Genomic DNA, 20838 nt, shown 5'->3' with positions numbered 1-20838 from the left:
GGGGTTCTTTTTTTCCCTCATGCACTCCCACACTATATGTGGGATATGTCTGTGTTGATCACAGTAAAATGACTCATTGCTAAACTAAATGAGTTATCAAGGTGGATGCTTTTGCAGTGACTGCTGACATCTGAAGCGTTCTAGAAAAGCTCTAATACGATGAGTCATTAATGTCTCATTCAAGCAGCTGCTGTGTGGGCTCGGAGGTGACTACAGCTGGACAGAACAATAAACGCAGGAGTCGATGTGTGGCATCCAGGCACACGGTGCTCTTTAAATGTACTACACGTTGCTGAATACTGCAGGGGATGTCCTTTCAGATTCTAATTCCTGACACCGAGCAGATTGCTGACCTCTCTGACGACATGCATGTGACTTATTAGTAACACCTGTGCTTTTACTGCTGTGACAAGTCACAATGTCTGCTGTATAAGAGACCCATTTGCATGAGGTGCTTTTAAACCAAGATTGTTTTGGTGTGAGTTGCATTGTTTTGGAGATATCAGCCTCAGAGATGTCTGCCTCCTCTCCATTATAATAGAACTAGATGACACTTGGCTTTAGGTTGTTTAAAGTGCCAAAAAATACATTTGAAAAACTCAATGGTGGGTTGAGCTGCGACTCAATGTCTCTTTCCAGAAATCATGACCCGAATACTCGAGATAATCCACAGACCATGTTGTAGTAGTTTCATGTAGAAACTACCATAGTTCAAGTGCCATCAAGTTCCATTATATTGGAGAGAAGGCATACATCTCTAGGTCGACACCAAAAAATCTAGATAGATAAATAGCACTGCAGGTAAGAGGAAACGTGTTTTTGATTTTGATGTATTTTCTGGAGACTGATTCTCCATAAAGGTCCACTCCAGTAGGACAAAATATACACTGCTGTGAATAAAATCTTAAAATACCTAAAGTTCTTGAAATTAAGATACACACATGGACCACAATTGGCTTCTCAACCAGTCGTGATGTCACAAAGTCACGCTAGTACGTTCACGTGTTTCTTTTAAGGTTTAAGAGAAACTTTCCCCTTCAGCGGGTCGAACGTTAAAACAGACTTCTAGTGTCAAAACATCTGCACAGTGAAGGTCAAACATCCCACTGATCCAACAACTGGCAGAGGGGGACTTTAACTTTCCCTTGAGCCATCATCCACTCACAGGCCAGCAGGAGGAGCAGTTCACTCACTTTGACTGGTGCGCTGCCACGCGTGTCAATCAACCAATACAGCGCCATCAACAGTTAGCCACTTCTTTAATACATCAGATGACACCTATAATCTCAATGAAATCCAACCAGCAAAAAATCCCAACTAAACCCATTCATAGCTGCACGTGCGTGGCCCCTTAATTGAATCCCCAATTGTTTAGCAGTAATTACGCACAGGAGACTGTAGCCGACCCACGCTGCACTGTGTGAAATGGCAGACAGAGGGCGACTCACGGCCGTTTTGAGAGTTTAATTCATACACTGCAAAAAAAGGGAAAAAAATAGGCCTGTTCAATTTTTTAACATGTAATCTAGTCTGTCGCACTTTAATCTACTGTCACTTTTTTTTCATTTAACATGATCATCATCTGGTCTCCAGTGCAATTTCATTCGTGAGTTTGTTTTTGTAGAAACACACATGTCAGGCAGGATCTGCCTTATTATGTAACATGTTTACCTGAGGGATAATCACTTTGCTCCCAATGGTCAACTGACTAATGGAGGTGGACTCCTTTTTTTTTGCAGTGTGTGACGCGTGGGGGCCGAGCAGAATCTGCTCTGATTTAAATTGCAGTCATCTGGATGGATGTTATCACTCTCCGAGAGGCTGTCAGTGTGAGGACCACGCTGCGCTGGAGGAGTCGCTTTGGGAAGTACGGGAACTTAATTTCACGTGGATTTACGCAGCGGAGACGCATGGCACCGCCGCGCTGGCACGACAGGATGATACCCTTACCGACTTTGTTTGACGTTTGAGAAAGAGAGAAGGAGACGAAAGTGAGAGAGACGGATACTTATGGTGTGGTGTCAGGGCGCCACAACCGGCCGTGTCTCCTCTCCAAACGGCGCGCTCTCCGTGACCGCACTTTCCAAACTGGGACGCGAAATGGGATGCAGAGGCGCGCTGGGATGCTGCCTGCTCGCTGCGCTGTCCTGCTGCCTCCTCCCCGGCTGCAGAGGTAACATAACCGTGGCGGTGATGCTGCCGGACAACCACCACAAGTACCCGTGGGCTCTGCCGCGCGTCCTCCCGGCGATCCTCATGGCGCACGAGGACCTGCACGGCAAACACGGACTGTTACTCGGCCGCTTCATCAACATCCTGAACTACAGCACGGAGGACCCCATCGCGGGCTCGTGCGCGGAGAGCCGGGCGCAGGTCGTAGCCGTGGACGCCAAGCTCTACATCCGCCCGGACGCTTTCTTCGGACCCGGGTGCGTGTACCCGCTTGCCTCCGTGGGGCGTTTCGCGTCCCACTGGAAACTCCCGCTGATCACAGCCGGAGGACCCGCGTACGGCTTCGACAAGCGAGAGGAATACCGGACCATCGTGCGCAGCGGGCCGTCCACCACCAAGCTCGGGGACTTCGCCAACGTCCTGCACACGCACTTCAACTGGACGTCCCGGGCTGTGGTGATCTTCCACGACCTGCGGCAGGACGACCGGCCGCACTACTTTCTGTCGGAGGGCATCTACCTGAACCTGAAGTTTGAGATGAACATCACGGTGGAGGCCGAGCCGTACGAGGACGACTACAAGTACTACAAGGATCTTATTAGTTTCATGAAGGAGCGCGGGAGAAGTAAGTTCATGCTGAAGTGTGATTGAAAGTTTTAAATCCTGGTGCAAAGTTTCATGCATATTTAGACATGTGGCGTTCTTAAACAAAACCTGCCTAGAGTTTCTTATCCAGATTTTTTTTTTCTTTAAAAAAACTCTTTTAGTTCCCTGCACAAGCTTGTTTTTGTCTGCGACATGATCTTGAAATAGAGCAGATCCCCAGCTGGTTAATATAAAGATTATGTCAGTGGATGGAGACGGAAATTCCCATTTAGTTAAACGATCTCACGCCTGCAGGTTATCTGACCCGAGTCCATCAGTCGACCTTAAACTGCGAGGGAGGAACATAGTTTCATAAAGCATGTCTGTTAGATTTGGAGCATTGATTTTAAGAAATGCTGCAATGGGAGATTCCGCTGTTCAGTGAGGTCACACTTCCCAGCAGATACAGACAAGAGGTTGACTGGAATAGGTGCAGGGAACAGCCTGTTTATTCCGGAGTTATTACAGAGGAATGTTTAGGCTGTGAGCAGTCTGCTGCAGGTTTATTGCCTGCAGAGGACCACCACCTGCGTTCTTTACAGGGAGAGAGAGAGAGAGAGAGAGAGAGAAAGAGAGAGAAAGAGAGAGAGAGACGCAGGGGTTGTGGTCATACGGGTGCCCTTTCAGCCCAAACATGCCTTGTTTGTGTGGTTCACTTTACGCATTCTTGCGGCTGCAGCTCATTCACTTGGAATGAAAAATCCAAAAAGGAGTCAATGTATGTGTACGTCAGTACAACCTCATGCTGTGAAGCCAAACGTTACTTTACTTTACATATTTCTAGTGGAGATGCCAAAGTTTCCAAAGACACCAAATCTGTCAGGGTGACTTTTATGGATTTGTAAGTAAAATTATGCACAAGACATGTATTTCCGTTTAGTCTTGCCTGGTTTGACTGTTTCACTCAGTGGAAACATCAAATGAGCAGCTGGCACAAGATGATACATAATATATCTGAAGCTGTCAGCAGTGCGGTATAACATGACTTCTTACCCTTAAAACTACTGAAGGGACTTAAAATGAGGGGAACTAAATGGTCAATGGAATTCATTTTGAGTTGCTCAACAGTCATTTTGTTTTTACCAGCTGTTTGTTGATGAGGCGTAAATCACACAGCTGAGTCGCTGTTAAATTACCCAACAGTGTTCTCGCCTTAAGTTTAATTAACTGGAAACATTGTGTGGCTGACTTCATCATCACTGCTGTTGTGTAAAGTTAATTGTGTGACTGAGGGTCTGGATTCTGAACATTTTTTTGTGCATGAGAAGAGACAGAGATCAGCCAAGAATACAAGAGCTGATAAAGTGCATCATTTGTATATACAGTATATAAAAACAAATACTGCTGAAGCAAAGTGTGCAAAATGACAAATCCCTGTACGTCTTAGTAACTATTGGCTTTATTAATGTTAAATATTTACTGACGCTTTATCAATCATAAGCTGGGGGCAGCTTTTAGGTTTCAACGTTGTGAAAATAACCCTTTGACTTCCTGTCTTTTTGATAAGATTCCTACTGGTTTCCATTGATATAAATCTTGTCAAGCCTCCTTTACAATTGTGACGTTGTTTCTGAGTTTGGTCCTAGTGCACTTGCCGTAGTTAATGATGTACTTTGTAAAGGCAAGATTTGTTGTCATTCTGACCATTTTCCATGAATGAGCAGCAGTGGATGCATCAAACCACCTCCTTTTGTGACAATGGAAACAGAAACCAGTACACTTTTTCTACAGTTTCTGTTGTGAATGCTATCATTTACTCTTATGCCTGTGCATTAAGTATGTGTAATTATGAATCAAGGCCCTCCCTCATTGGATTAGGTATGGTCCTCTATTGGTTAGGATCAGGATAGCCCAATGGTCAGGGCATAGAACATCAACAAATTACTGCAAATTAGCAGGTTACTGCTAACTTGGCGAGCATGGAGGCCTGGCCAATACTAGCACTTGAATGCTACGCAGGGCGGGTCTCGCCAAGAAAATCAATGCTAACTCATCTCCTTGATTAATGACACCTTCCTGCAGCACTCCATAGTACTTCAAGTATTGAGCTGAGGCAGGAAGCGAGTAGCTTAGCTTAGCTTAGCATAAAGACTGGTGGCATGGAAAACAGCTTCATTCAAAGTAAATAAACCAACACCTGACAAGCTGACTAATGTTGTTTCTTGTTTGACCTGTACAAGAACAGAAAAGTAAAACTGTTGTTTTGTTGTTTCAGAGGAAGTTATGTGCTGGAACTATTTCTTGATGAACAACAATAAAAAAAGCTTTATCTGGCTACATACAGATATATTTGTGAGATAGTCCCAGAATGTAATTCGCCCTAAAAGTGCAATAGTCATTTTGAATTTCTGTTCGTATACAGATTATGCAAACAAGATAACGTTGTTAATTTTAGTGAGTTTTTGGGAAATCCCCCAAACTGAGGATAAGAATCAATGAAATAGTTAAATGAAAAATATCCTCCATGGTTTCAGAGTAGCTTCTCTGAGATTGTTTTTGTTGTTGTTACACACAATTATGTAAACATCATGTTTTTTCCCCTCAATTTTGATATATGTGTAATGAAATAATGTGTATAGCTTATCCTGATATTCAGCTGAAGTTCATGTGTGTGTGTGTGCAAAATGTTTTATCTTCCAATACTCCCGGGAATGTTTGGAGGGAATCATATTTGGAACCAGCTCAACATCTCAGGGCAAATTCTGCTTCCAACCAGTTCTGGCAATGTGAAACCAGAACTGTTTAAACAGCTTAATCTGTTGTTACAGTAACGGTGTCAACAAATAATGGAATAAACACAGCGTAAAGGTAATTAAAGGGCGGTGCAGCGAGGTGAAGGGTGCCCCCCCACTCCCAAGTGAATTATGGAGCTACCGCAGTGAGCTGGAGGTCACGGAAGCTAATGGTTTTGTCAGGGCTTGTCCTGGCTCGGCAGTCAGCTCACTTTTATCCCAGCAGATAACCTCTGGGCTATCGCCTCTGTAATGTCACCCGACTCCCGGCTGGGTTCAAACGACAAGAGGCTGAGCCGAGGTGGGAAAGGAAAACTGGGGCTCTTAATAATGTGAAGCCACACATCATTGGAGCTTTGACAGCTGACCAAGTAATTACGTGCTGCTGCAGCCCCTCCCACCACCACCACCACCACCTCTAAATTCCTCAAATTCCTTTATTTTAATGCCTGGTAAATGCAGATGTTGGATTCAAGTACTCAAGTTTTTGGGAACCTTACTTGAGTATTTTTCCTTATGTGAGACATTACTCCTCCACTGCCTTCTTTTTATTCCTTCTGACAGCTGGAAGTAGCTACTGCTGATTTTACATTAAACATTAGGTGAGCTCATTGCCTTCTGGCCCCCCAAAAAACGTCCCAGGTCCTCTGCATGTCAATGTTTTGTGGGAGTTTGATTAATTGCACGTTTGGAAGGGAATTTAGCACCAGCGTTGTACAATATCAACTAAGACAAGTCCTGCATTAGTACATAATGTTATTTTGTAGCCCTGTCTTGTTGAGGTTCAAGGCCGCTAAATCAGTGCGGAATAGCTCTGGCTGTACCGGCTAACTGCAGTGTGCTAACATGACAATGTGACAATGGAAATGAAATTGACATAGTTTAACAAGTAAGTCCACTTACAAAAAAAACTCTCTTGAAATGACTTATTTCCTGAATTGAAAATTCCGTCGATTGAGAACGGGGATGTTTTTGCACTAAAATGACTGTTACTGCAACCAATAACTAGTTCAATGGACATATGCTGTAGATGAGGGAGTTTTGTGTTAAGATAGACCTGACCCTGCGTCGACAGGGTCCATACTTGTAAGGCATAGTGGATGGTAGCTGACTGGGGGTCAACAGGGGCCCAACAGTGAATTTGTGCACTGCGGTCCCATAACCAGTTAATCCAGCGGTAAACTCATACGGCTGTTTTCAAAATCTCCAAAATGTCAACATTTCAGAACGTCACTGTGGAAGTTGATGTCACAATCCATCTTAGACACGACTGAAGAGTTTCCTCACTCTGTATCGCAACCTTTCTGCTGATCTGATAATCTATTTCATTATTATCTCATGTCATAACACTTAGAGACAGAGACCAGTGTTTACACTCTTCATTGAAACTGCTATTTACCAAAGAGATTTTTGTCCCTACAAAAGCTGTATTCTGCGGATATAAAGGACATTGTTTCTGAGGTTTATTGATTTCTTTTATTTCTATAATGGTTCTGTGCAGTGAGCATCACAAGTGAAATTCCATAGGGTTGGAGCCTCTCTTCGAGCTCTAGACACAGTATGAGATGAAAGCAGGTACCTATGGCGGTGGGTTGCAGCTCTCAGTGAGAGGTGAAAGTGAAGCTCAGGTACTGCCTCTGTGTAATTACAGGAATCCTGTTTCCTGTGAAAACACTGCCAGGATGCAACAATAGCAGACGGATAGATAATCTTGATGTTGCTTTCACATATTTGGTTTTTGCCAAATTGTCTATGCGGACAAAGGCTTCAGAGGCAAAGCATTAAGTCTTCTACTTTACAACAGAGTCGTAAAAGCCCCCCAGACAGATTAGAGCATGGAGAAACAAAGAGCTTGAGGATAATCTTTTTTTTAAAGAAAAAGATTCAGACAAGACAAACAACACAAGTCATGTTGAAATCAGCACAATCCAGTCGAGAAGGTGGTAAAAACATGTTGAGCGCAATATTTGGCTTGCTTCCTGTTTGTGCACTCGCATGAAAATGATCTCACTCTTCTTTATGAGTCTTTAATGGAAAAATCTACAGTTTCCAATGCAAATCAGCCTGTTTTCATAAGTTTATACAATCAAACGTTATTTAGTTCTGCTTGTTAAATTGTCTTTTTTTTTTTTGTCTGGTTTCAAGGCACTTACTCTTCCTAACTTCCTCAAACAGGAGGGAACAAGTAAGCAATAATACACACTGATGTGGCCTAATATCAGAAAATAATCCCTTCAGTAATTCCATTTTTTTAATTGAAGAGTTTGGATAAGTGTGTAATCAACAGGTCAATAATTGAGGATGTAGTTTGTGCTGCTGCTGAATTGTGTTGAGGTGTTCTTAAAATGTTAAAATGCTAACCATTGTGACAAAGCAAGCCGCTAGGCTAATTAATGCAGTGTAAAAGTGCCCCAATGCCACTATCACGTTACAGTTACCCCCCAAAAAACAAGTCACATGGTCTGTTATTTAGCTGTCAGGAGGTATTTTCCTTATGAGGTGAGATAATTCTTTATGTTTTATCAATTTGTTCTCTTTGGCACAATTCTGTAGTGTCATTATCTTGAAATATAGCGGACTGCATTGTTATCAATGAGTAATCACTCATAGTCTACAGATCCCTCAATCTATATCTGCGTTATTGTGAGGGTTATTTTAATAAGAGAAGATGTGTCTGTCATGCATCAAAATATACATCAACGAGACCGGAAATCACTTGACGTACGGAATGCACCTATTTTTAGGGGCTGTAGATCATGAGAAAATAGAGAATTCTCAAAGAAAATCCTGAATAAAAATACAAAGCACTTGTTCTTTGGCTCAACCGGAGACGTCTGTCAACAAGTTTCTGAGATTTCTTGCCATATCAGACAGAAACAAGCAGTATTGAAAACATTGCCTCTTTAGTGGAGGTAAAAATGAGCCTTGATTGTGTAATATTCTTCAAACAAATATGGCTCATGAAAATATGAATTTGGGACTTAATAACACGCTAAATTATGCAAGAAGGATGTTTTCTGCAGTGCGGAGATCAGGAGCAGGGGTTTGATTACCATCTCGGAGTCTGTGAAGTGGAACAACTTGTACCAAACAATTGAATGTGCTTTTGTGTGAAGCGAAAGCCTCGGCAGGTCCATATACTGTGCGACTGCTACGACACAGGAGGACATTTTCCCCCCCGGCCGTGCAAGCACATTTATTTTGGGAGCGGTCCAGGAGACAGCAGGACTCCTTGGCATGGTGAACCATGTAGGAATACATGAGAGTTGGGTTCTAAGCAGTAGCCGACAACACATGAGGAAATGTCTGCTAACTGGGAGGACTGCTTAGCAGCTGGCAGCAGCCACTCCGACATACGCTGCGAGTGGAAATAATGCTACGTTTTCTTATTCATGACTCAACAGCTCGAGGGTGTAGGTGGCAGGGTGAAGGAAGTGGGTAGAGACACTGTCAGAGGCTGTAACAGAGGTCTCAAGTTCGATTCCTACAGCAGCAAACAGTGAAGTGTTGTTGCGGTGTCTTTGAGCAAGACAGTGTCTGCCTGCCCGCTGAGCTTATAGCTAAAATATCGAGCTTTCTCTTCATCTTTGAGTTGGCGTGGGTACTGACACTCAATGCTTTTTTTGGTGCTCACTGAAATGTGTCTGTTGCACCAAGAATCCAAACATGTCAATTAAAGTTGACAAAAATAGGGTCTAAACTGTTTGATTCTTTTTTATGTAGATGAAGTTCTTGTCTGGCTGCTTTTACATTTGAGAACTTTGGCTTCTTTCGTTGAATCAAAAAATAAAGGATTTTGTAGTATTTAAAGAAATATTTATACATATTATTGTGTATAAATTATTATTATAAATATTTATAAGAGTTGTTTTCCCATTGCTCCTATCGGCAGTAGAACCAAAAAACTACAACTGAATCAACAAGTCCTCCTAAACCAATGACGTTTCGTTTTCACTGTTTTCTGATTTTACACCTCTATGGTTGAACTTTGTTGAGGTTATAGGACATCTGTTATCATGGTTGCAATAATCATGAATTGGTTATGATCAGGCAACATGATTGTCAAAGCAATAGTGTCAGTTGGAAAGAGGAAACGAACGGCGGTGCCCGTGTTAAAGGTCCAACGTTTTCACCCATCGATCCATCCCGACCTTCTCCCTCTGAAGACTTTGTTGCTCTATAATAACGTCACAATAATGGAGTCATAACTCCTACGGCCGCTAGTAGTGTCACTCTAACCTAAACGTGTTGTTTTTTGGCATTTGCTGAATGATGCTGTTGCAGTGTTGTTGAATCCCTTTCCTTCCTTTGGCTGTTTCTACTGTGAGGAGTTCTCTGAACCAACATTCACCCTCGTCTTTGAAGGATTTCTGGATTTTTGGCTTCTTTGCTGCCTTTCAGAGATTTGATTTTGTTCGTGTTTTTATTTTTGCATATGATGGTGAAGGTTGTGTCAGACCTATTCTATTTGAATCCGACACTGCAATAATTGAAATATATGTAGAGGACTCCTTAGAAATGTTAAAATTAGTTTTTGCGATAGCAGAATCGACAGAATCAAAGGTGACTTGAGGCAAATATTTGGACTGAAATGTCTGGCTGAAAACGTTATTTCTCTATTCAAGTGTATTATCCACCACTCATGGTATGCTGTTGATTTCAGGACTTGTAACTACAAAAAATGGTGGAAAATATGTCACTCAGCTCTGGTTTAAACAGCCATTATTGGTTAGAATTGTAGCAATCAAACTGAAACACAAAGAGGCAAGTCCAGCCACAGTAAATGTGCAGGTCTGAATGCCTTACAGCGCTCTGCACTGAACACAACATTACAATATTTGAACTAAAAGAAGGGACCGATCTTTCCCCAAATCTCCTCCCAGCTCGCCGTGGATGTTTTGAAACTCAGCACAGGTCACAGCTGAGGTTCAGAACATCGACACACGCAGAGCCAGCTGAAAGGAAATTTGGGGATTTGGGGCAAAACATCAACAAAGCAAGGAGTGTATCTACTAGCAAGGAGGCTAGTAAAACTCTCCCCACCTGCTACAGGCTCCTCCCACTGCTCCAGTGGACCTTTCAGTCGCCGGACTAGTGGATGTCCAAGCCATCAGCCCAGCTCCTGCTCCTCAGCCTCAGTTATTATGTCCGTCTTGTTTTTGCCTGTCATGCAGATGCTGATCGGTGTCTGCACGGCCTTACATCTGGCATTTATTCATGTATGCTTACCGCTTGTTTTCAGTGAAAATAATCAAATATGACTCACTGTTGAAACCAAAAAATAAACAGGTGGACAAACAAATTCAGATGGAGACAAAAATCAGAACAGTGTGTTGAGCCCTGTGGTGGAGATGTGGTCTTCAACTTTGCATGGAGAGCAAGTGAAATTTGTCCACCAACACTTTCACTTGTTACACTGCACAATCTCCGTCTTATCGAGCATTGAGACCTCAAAGTTTTGTTTCCGAAACAAATGGACTCGATGACTACAAACAATCTATTGTAATGCACAAGATTGAAGAAAAATCACAATTGAAATCCAAAGGCCGTGTTTCATGAAAAAGAAGTGAGTGCTCAAGATAACCAATGTGTTTTTGTTGTTCTGTCTGCAGTCGTATACATCTGCGGGCCCCTGGACACTTTCCTGAACATCATGAAGCTGTTTCAGAGGGAGATCCAGGACCCGGAGAACTACGCCATTTTCTATCTGGACGTGTTTGCGGAGAGCTTGGCGGATCGCAAACCGTGGCAGAACTCCGACGCTGACTGGGCCGATCCCATCAAGGTCTTTAAGGTACAGTGACCACAGAACACCCAAACACATGCATGCACATCGGCACGCATAGAGCAGCACGTAGCAGCAGCCATGCATCTGTGGATACAATTGAGACCGTCTTCACATTCTTTGCAGATTTATTGAATGTGGACTGTCATAGCTTCACCCGCTTTGTAATTGGAGGCAGGAAATAATACAAGACCAAAACCACTATTTGGCATGAGAATTGGATGTCTCTGACAACGCATATTTTATTCTCTGTTTCTGTTTGTTTTCCCTCTGGTCCACATCATCTTCTTCAGGTCCTACTTACTGAATAACACAGAATGAAGTCCTCAAACCCAGCTGACAATCGGTTGAAATACTTTCAGGAGCCATTGTTTCTGATTAAATATCATATGTCCCAAGAAGTGTCTTAAAACTAATCTAAATCATGGGATGCTTTTATGGTAATGCCCCTTGTATATGCACTCTAACTGATTATCTTAGGAGGCTTCATCATTTATGCCATTGGGTGTGCAAATTGAGTCTCCCAAAGGGAAAAAGACCCCCTCAATCCTTTCGACCATAATAAGGCTTAAAATTCTCTCTTGACTTTAATGAATGGGGGGATGTGTTTTCACAGGAAGCCGTTCAGCCTTACAAATTAGCGCACTGAGACAGAGTGGAACAGAGTGGGCACAGATGTGTTGCTCGTCTAATTCATCTCCCTAAATGTCACACTGGCTTCTCTTAATTCCCTTTAGTTTAGTGTTCACAAAGTTTTGACGGAGAGCGGCCTTATGAATATAAATCTTGCATAATATCAAATTAATAATGGCCATTTCTGACATGATGGACTCAGCATATGTTTGCTTAAAACACATTAAAATACAGTTAACATTAACTTAGAATAATTAAAGAACAATTAGGAAAATGAATGTCTAGCTTTGCATTCCATTTGCAGGACTTAAAGGGGGCTTAGTGTTAATACATAACTCCTCACACATCTCCTCCACCTTTTTATCGGCACACTTGGAGAACCCTCTTAGTCTTAATATTTGTCCCTCTGAAATACGTTATTAGTGAACAGCACCGCAAAAGTAAAAAAAAGTAATTCAATTTGTTCAGTTGAAGCATGTGAAAGCAATGATGTAACGATGGACACTTTTATTTTATAGTTGCTTTGTCATTATTTTATCACAAACCATGACTTTTTTTCAAACTTTAACCAGTTTTGTTGCCTAAACTTCACCGATCTTTTCACAACCTTGACAACCACGTGGCATTGTACGTTTCTGTTGCTCAAACAAGATGCTGATATGAATAATTTAAGTTCAGAAAGTTGACATTCAACATATCTCTCGGTTTTCAGAAACATTATAGTATAATAATGAATGCTAACATTTTTCCTGACGACTGTGTTGCAATACTCGACCGACAGAAAAACATTGGAATACAGCACCCAGGATAAAACGTTATTTTTCATATCTTATAGATACAAAATAATCAGACAGCTACTTTAATCAGCCTCCACACATTCAAGATATTGCAGTTTGTGCCATGATACTTATGCCTGTTCACAAAGATTGAATTTATGTCAAGAAGAAAGCAATTTTAAGATTGGAGACACATTTCATGACAAGTTGAAACCATTAGGAATAAAACAGCTTTAGCGTCAAATACAGTGCTATCTGTCAATATGAACTGCTCCTAACCTCGGCTGCAGGACAAAACTTTGGCTGCCATCTTTTCCTGATCGCACAAGTTGTTCATATGTCTGCGAACCATAATAGGGCTCATTATGGCAATATGTTTTCCTCAGAGTGTTAATTGCTTGTGGAAGTTTGTGGTGGTTTCCAATGACTGCTGAGACATGAAAAACAATCTAGCTCTTCCTGTTAAGAGCAAAGCCAGACGATTTCCTAGAAATGTCTAAAACTTGTTCTTGTGATAGCAGCATGTATATCGACACATTTCAAAGGCCACTTGAGGCAAATGTTTGGACTGAAAAGTTTGTCTGAATATTGTATTTCTCCATCCAAACTCTTGATCTGTGTCTCCTCCAGTCTGTTTTCGTCATAACGTACCGGCCTCCTGACAATCCGGAGTACAGGGACTTCCAGAGGAAACTCCACGCCAGAGCTCAGAGGGATTTCGGTGTGCATTTGGAACCATCGTTGGTGGGTTCCAGTCTTTGAAAACCGCATGCTTTCACAGCAGCACCGCAACCTCTTTAATCTTTTATAAGCTAAAAAAAGAGAAAGAGAAAAATCTCCTCTGTGCTGTATAATTGGCAGCAGTTAATGATGTTGACAATGATGTTAGCTATTAATACCTTTCTTTTTATTACTGCTTTCATCTCAGCTTTTAAGTATGGACGTTTCACAAAAGCACAATATACTATACATTTTCAATTAATCATCATTTATTGTGTTTGTTGGTATTTGGCACTTTCACCTGCCAAAATCACAGTATTTCACAGAAGCAGGCTCTTGTATATTGGCTGAATGTATTTTTTTTTATCACTTAATCAGAACCTTGTGTATTAAAAAAAAATCCCTTTGTTTCCCTGTTGTTCAAAACGACGCCTCTCTCCTCACAGATGGACTACATCGCCGGCAGCTTCTATGATGGTTTCGTGCTGTACGCGATGGCCTTGGAGGAGACGCTGGCGGAGGGTGGAGCCCAGAACGACGGCATCAACATCACGACGAGGATGCAGAACCGCCAATTCTGGGGTGAGCAAATGTGGTTTCACGTGTAAGAGCTGCTTCATACATGAGAGTGGGTTTTAGAAGATACATGTATGTGTGTGTGTGCCGAGCTGATTCCACATAAATATACTTGTGACTTCATGCAAAATGTTTACTTATAAATATGTAAATGCAGGGATAATTCTGCATAAAGCCATGGCGGCCTCTCAGATAACAGGGAAAGGTTCTCTCCAATAAGCATGCAGTGAGTCCAATTGACCGGCCCAGCTGGTTGTTATTGGAAAGCACCATTGAACCCAAAATGTGATTAAAACATAACCCTTCAACACAATAATGGTAGTGTTATTGAACAGTTATCACAAAGCACTCCTGTTAGTCGTCCATTTGATGCTTGATGCGGGTGCTCACACACTTCCTTGTTTACTTTGTTGGCTGCCAGATGATCTGCGCTCACATCATTTTGGAAGAAGCAGAACAATGGGATGTTGTTGCTTCAGATTAAAAGGGTTGATGAGGGTTGTTTTGCTCAGCAGGATGGGGGGAAAAAAAACAAGGAAAATAGGGCCAATGTTGAAAATAATTATGGAAAGTTGTGTGGATGTTTTGACAATGTTTACTGGGCTTACAGAGGGAAACGCTTTTTCATCCAATACTGGCTCAGCACATGCATTTTCTTTCCACTTAGAGGTCACATTACAACTCTTTTCCAATCGTTTTTCTGCAGTGATGAGTAGTTAAGAGACAACAAGATACACAGCAAAAAAGTGATAAAGTGAAGCTGCAGAATCATCTTAAACTAAATGTCAAAATCAGTATACCAAAAGCACTGCGCTGAAAAGGGTTGACGATGAATCGAAGTGTATGCCGTAATCACTTGAGGACAGAAAAAGCCCTCAGTGGGCACAGTGAATCATGCACATTTGAATTGGAGCAGATGCAATGAGGACCATACTGTAGATGATGTTGAATCAGACCCTGAATGTAGATATTGTTTGTGTTTTTAGGAGTGACGGGACTTGTTACCACAGACAACAAAAATGCCAGGGACATAGACGTCAACCTGTGGGCGATGACCAACCAGGAGACAGGAGAGTACGGGGTGAGTCACGCTTTCACTGTTACCGTAGATAGTTTACGTCGTGTTTAACGTGTTTGTGATCTACAGCAGAGTTTGATATGGGGGTTAGTAGATGATTGAACTGACATTATGGATGTGGACTATTCTTTTATAGATCCAATGTATTGTTTATAGATTGTAATTTTCTTCTGGGGTGTGAAATATTTGTGTATAAAATTAAAGTACGGAAGTCAATGAGTTAAACGCTAATATTAGCTGAAGTTGAATGAAGGTAAAGACCCGAGAACACAGCCGAATGGATCTGAATCTCTGCAAACACTTTAATGGACTTCATTTTGAGTGCAAGAATATTCGTTGACAAAATGTTAGACATTTTGCAGGAGGATGATGGGGTTTTAATAGAAAAGTATGTACAATTTGCATGTGTTTTCTATCAAACCTGTATTTGGACTGAAATGACTGAAAGTGGAACAATGCACCCAGGGGCACAGCGATTGTCACGGAGAGCTGCAGCAGTTGGGCATGGACTGGGCTGATAAGCAAATGAGGAAGGACTCAGTCGACCTTCTTCTTATATGTCATGTTATTCTTGGTTAGTTACTACCGTGATGTCCTTTTTCTTCAATACTAGTGCTGATACAAGGTAGCGAAGCCTCACTACCAACACCACTTTTATGATACCGTTTTTTCAGAAACATGAACATATTTTTCTGCAAAACCCTTATTTGGGGGGCTGTGGGTTCAAGGCGCCAACCATGAATCCCAACATACCTGGTTGGCGTCTGGTCGGGGACATTTGTTTCATGTCATTTCCCATCTCTCTCTCTCCGCACATATCTTGTCATCTCTGTACAGTTGTTTATTATGGCATAAAACACCCCCAAAAACAAGCTTTTTGCTTTTTCGTTTGTTGAATGCAGAATAAGCACAAGCAGTCATACATGAGCTCTCCCTAAATGAAATAGTCTACAACTAGTAACAAGACTACAAATTTTGAAGGACATTCAATTCACCAGCTTTTGGTACTTGACAGTTTTCAATACTCAATGGTGCAAACACATTTCGGTTGATACCAAAAAAGAACTGCGGTTGAATTATAATCATTTTAGTGACAATAATTACTTTAGCGCTTACATATGTACTCACAGTATTTATCAAGATATGAACATAAATCAATGAGGGCTAATTCACTTCATGTGTGTCTTATTACTAATTTTAAATTCTAAATGTTTTCAGCGTGATATGCGTAGTTCCAAACCTCAGCCATCGCTTGTCTTTGAAGCAATGAAAGCCTATGTATATTACTATCTGGGATATATTCTGTTGGTCCGGACTTCTCTAATGATAAGATGCATAAAACCTCAAATTTCCCCCACAGTCCAATGAAAATATTTGTGTATGTCGCGCTCTGCAAACAGTGTTGTGAACTGCACCAGTGTGTGTGTGTTTTTTTTCCTCTGAGGGGAGAAGAAGTGGGTTAGCTGTAGACTTCAGTTAGAATTTCATAGCGGTCCTCAGAGGCTGTCAGCGTGACCGCGTGGTCTAATTTATCCTCGGCTTTTAATTGGTCCATTCATGTGGCCGGTTGACCCGAGTAGCCAGCCGCCTTTCTGAAAACATCACCGGTCAGTTTCAACTTTCAGAATCTCAGAATGCTCAATATAATACTAATAATAATAATATCAGAATCAAAATGACTCAGATTGTTTTGATGGATTACTGATTACTGATTTTTTGTATTGTTTGTCATCTTAATGTTTTTATCAAAGTTAATTTTCAATAATCTGTCAAATTCATGACTATGCTGTATGTTAACAATTAGGGAAAAAATACAAGATGTATATCTTACATACGCTTACATTTGATTGACATGCTATGCTATTGGCATAATAAACAACTGAAATTGAAATAAGTCTGTGAACATGACTCTGACTTTACCAGAAGAAAATATTACTCACATGTGGTTTTGATCCACAGTGGATAAACAGGTGTTTTAAACATCTGTACACATAGTTACATGCTCTTACTGTAAACTCAGTTTACAAAACTTAGTTCTGTGAGGACAAGGAAATAGGCAAATACACTATATGTCCAAATTCCTCTGTGAGTTCTCTAGAGATTGCACATTGCACTCCTGTATCATTGTCAGGCTCCCAATGAACCGTTAAAATCAATGCAGCACCTTTTTAATTCCACGCACGACTTGACAAAACCTGGCGCATACATTACCCACAATACAACACAAACGTTGACAGTTCAATCCGGCTGTGTTATGCTCGTAGTAATGTAACCCTGAACTGCTCGCATCAAGAAGAGACGAGGAGCGGCCTACAGAGGTCTGCTGCGCTCACCTCTTCCTAACTCCGAACCCCCAGATTCATTTTCATTTTCTCACTTGAAGTCTTCAGCCCCAAATGACACTAACTCAAGCGACATCACTTGAGACAAAAAGCTTTTTTTGACAACTTGGTAGTCTCCAAGACCTGTAAACAACCGGTGTGTACAACTGGTGGAGTTCCCCGTTAATGTCACAGCATATAATGGTGTTTTAGGTAACAGTGTGCACATTCCTGTTCCAACATAACGATGCCCCCATGTTTAAAGCCAGGCCCCGTAGTGTGAGGGTATCCATGAGCCTTAGACCACATAGTGTATATTACAGTATATAGCGTAGCTGGCAGACTTGCAGGCATTAGTGGGTTTAAAAGTGAACACAAGCATGAAGTGAATTGTCGGAGGAGTGCAATGCAGTAAGCACTAGGCTTCTGAACTGAGATACTGCTACTATTTCAGACGGCGCTCCCACTTCGCCCCTTCGCCCGTGACATTCTGCATTGTTTTGATGACCCTACGCCGGGTCGACTGCCTTTAAGGGTCTTAGCAGAGGCGACGCAACACGCTGGGAGCCTGGGTGGAAAACATAAAAGCTCCTCCGGGCTAGTTAGAAACTCAGGAGTCGTGTTTCACAGCAGGACAACAGATGCCGCTCCTGAGGCTGTACCACCAAACAGAAGCTCACATGTTAGACGCTATATAGGATGTTGGTCAAGTTACATGGAAGCGGAGCAGGAGTAATGGGGAGAGAGAAGGGGACCGAAAATGGTGAAACAAAAACCATAAGATTGGTTGACGCTTCACCAATCTTGTGTGCTGAGAAAAGTTGAAGTCAGCTCAACTTTGATTTACAATGCGTCACGCAGAGACAAAGGTCAGGCGTCAGTTTGTGCGTCACCAGCTTCCATTAAAAAATGACTTGTGGCCTGTTACTTGAAAGGAACTTAGCATAACAGTCTACAGCCATGCTAGCAGCTCTGTGAGGCTCGAGGCACAGCAATGCTTTGAGCTAAATGCTAACATCAGCATGCTAACTAACATTCTCACAATGACGATGCTGCTGTAAAATGCTGTGGTTCACAATTTGTACCATCTTAGTCTAGTGTTTTAGCATGCTAACATTTCCTAGTTTACACTAAACAAATTCACTGACCAACCAACGTTGCCATCCCTGGGTGTTTTTTTTTTGTTCGCTAAAATATGAATAACTTTAACTTTGTCAAATCACAGGTTCAAATTATAATAGTGATTGCTGTAGTAAATGCTAGAATATAGAACCAGGAAAACATTTACATTTTTCAGACCAATGACAGAAACCCTCCATGAAAAAGAGCTAATTAAAACTAGCTTTTGAAACAGCGGCTAGCCTGGAGGTAACATCTGCGCTCTCTTGCACAGCCAATGAAAAACAACGTCATCAATATTGTTATAACAGGCTCAACGTATTTTATTTTCACCGATTTAAATTGGCATTCCCCTCTGTGTTTGCAGCTGGTTGCGTACTACAATGGAACCACCAAAGACATCATTTGGTCCCAGACAGAGAAGATCCACTGGCCCAACGGGGGCCCACCGCTGGATAACCCCCCCTGTGTGTTTTCCACAGACGACCCCTCCTGCAATGATGGTATGTCAACAGTTAAATCTGCTTGCAGATGATTATACCTGTGTCTGAGGTGAAATATTCTCTTGTAACAAGCTACATAAGGTTGACTAATGGACACACTGATTTCAGGAAATTGCACGAAAAGAGTTATGACAAGGAAGTTATATTTTTTTTCTGTTGAGTTAGAGTGAGATTGAATCGCTCATCAGATGGATATTACAGTGCACTAATGCTTTGTTTATATTATCGCTGTCATCTCTACAGGGACTGGGATATTTTCATTGATGCTGTGATGATGAATGTGTTGTTTCTCTTCAATTTCATCCCAACTCTCCCTCAATGAAGTGAAAGAGCAAATGTAGAAGTGTAATATTTGCTGGAGCAACAAGCCGTGTGAAAGATAATTGCTGGAAGTTGTCTTTGTTGCTTGAACAGAGTGACAGTTTCAGAGGGAAATGTCACAGATGATAAACTGAGGAGGAACACCACTGCAATTATAAATGTATTTTGACATGAAGGAGGGATACTGAGCGGAGAAGCCATAAATCAGACTCAAATAATCTGCAGAGTTGAGAGCCTGGATGTCGCCTTCTCCAGTGTCGCTTTCACCACCGATGACAATGAGTGTTGTGGAATGTGAAGGAAACATATTAATGATTAACAACATATACTACGGACACACAAAGCACAATGGCAGCAGTGTCTCATCCACAGAGTGTAGTGAAGGCCAGTGTGCTGTAGTTGTTTTGCTAAGCTCGGCTGAACGTTTCCTGGCTCAGCCTGGTCTCCTAAAACTTTATGTTCTCTAACAAAGAAACTGCATTGTTAATGACGTTTTGAGGGAAACATTTTCTTCCGGATTACGTTTGTTTTTAACATATTGAAAATAGGTTTGTAATCATGCTCTGCAGAAGTCCACGCATGGAGGAGGGGTGGTGACTCAAACATACGCAGGACTTTTACCCAGGAGACCGCTATTTGGGTCCCGTGTGAAATCAAAAGTCAACTTTGATTTATTTTCATTTACAACCGTAACTTATATAATGTAACAAACATACTTATTTAAAACCAAACAATGAACCATGATCTTTGATTAAACCTATACAAGTAATTTAGTAATTCTTTTTGTTACATTTTTTTTAACACGTTTACCATGTATTCAAAACAGCGACCGTAATCCAGGAGAAAATACATTTCCTCTTAAAAAGTATTTGAGTATGCATTTTTCTTTTAGGAGAGGGGTCTAAAATGGGTGTCCAGCTGTGTAAATACTACAATTAATGTCAATCTTCTCATCTCAATCTTGGAATAAACAAACAAGTATATTCCAAAAATGTTGAACTACCTTTAGTGGTTGCGATTACAATGTATTTGTAGGAAAGAGAACACAAACACAATAGACATTTATTAGCCATGATGGCTGCATATCGTCATCTGTGAAAATGATATGCTTTCTATGTTATTTCCAAAAAGCTATAGATTTTACACAGCGACACATCGTGAACACAACCTTAAATCTGCTCATAGTGAACCGGCTGAATCATACAGACTTTAACTGCTTGTTACGGATCTTCAGTTCACTGTTTTTATGAATGCCGTGAAGTGAAACATCCTCCGGTGTTGATAAGTGTAAGAAATGACATTTCTCTAATGATGAGTATCATAGCTTGTGATTTACAGCAGGTGGTATAATTAGTCTCCATTACGGCTTTAAATATATGTTGTTGGTTTTTGTGGTTGACAGATTGCTAAAGCGCTGCAGCTGTACTTCAGGAAGTCACAGCTGTGTCTTTAACAGC

At 41.5% G+C, this 20838-nt stretch overlaps 1 protein-coding gene across 1 annotated transcript in view; it reads left to right on the top strand.

Annotated features, from left to right (window-relative positions):
• Positions 1-1828: 1828 nt before the first annotated feature.
• Positions 1829-20838, top strand: part of npr2 (natriuretic peptide receptor 2) — a 52152-nt gene continuing 33142 nt past the window's right edge. Inside the window, exons 1-6 of the mRNA XM_068732439.1 lie at positions 1829-2797; positions 11162-11343; positions 13374-13487; positions 13910-14045; positions 15026-15120; positions 18925-19060. Of these exons, the coding sequence (XP_068588540.1) occupies positions 2011-2797; positions 11162-11343; positions 13374-13487; positions 13910-14045; positions 15026-15120; positions 18925-19060 (1450 nt within the window). The 5' untranslated portion in view covers positions 1829-2010. The remainder of the gene's footprint in view (positions 2798-11161; positions 11344-13373; positions 13488-13909; positions 14046-15025; positions 15121-18924; positions 19061-20838) is intronic.

This window comes from Cebidichthys violaceus, unplaced genomic scaffold (genome assembly GCF_023349555.1).
Source record: "Cebidichthys violaceus isolate CVI_PGR_0920_01 unplaced genomic scaffold, fCebVio1.0.p SCAF_59, whole genome shotgun sequence".
Taxonomy (NCBI): domain Eukaryota; kingdom Metazoa; phylum Chordata; class Actinopteri; order Perciformes; family Stichaeidae; genus Cebidichthys; species Cebidichthys violaceus.
The sequence above is the reverse complement of the archived record's forward strand: the minus strand, read 5'-3'. Positions and strand labels throughout refer to the sequence as shown.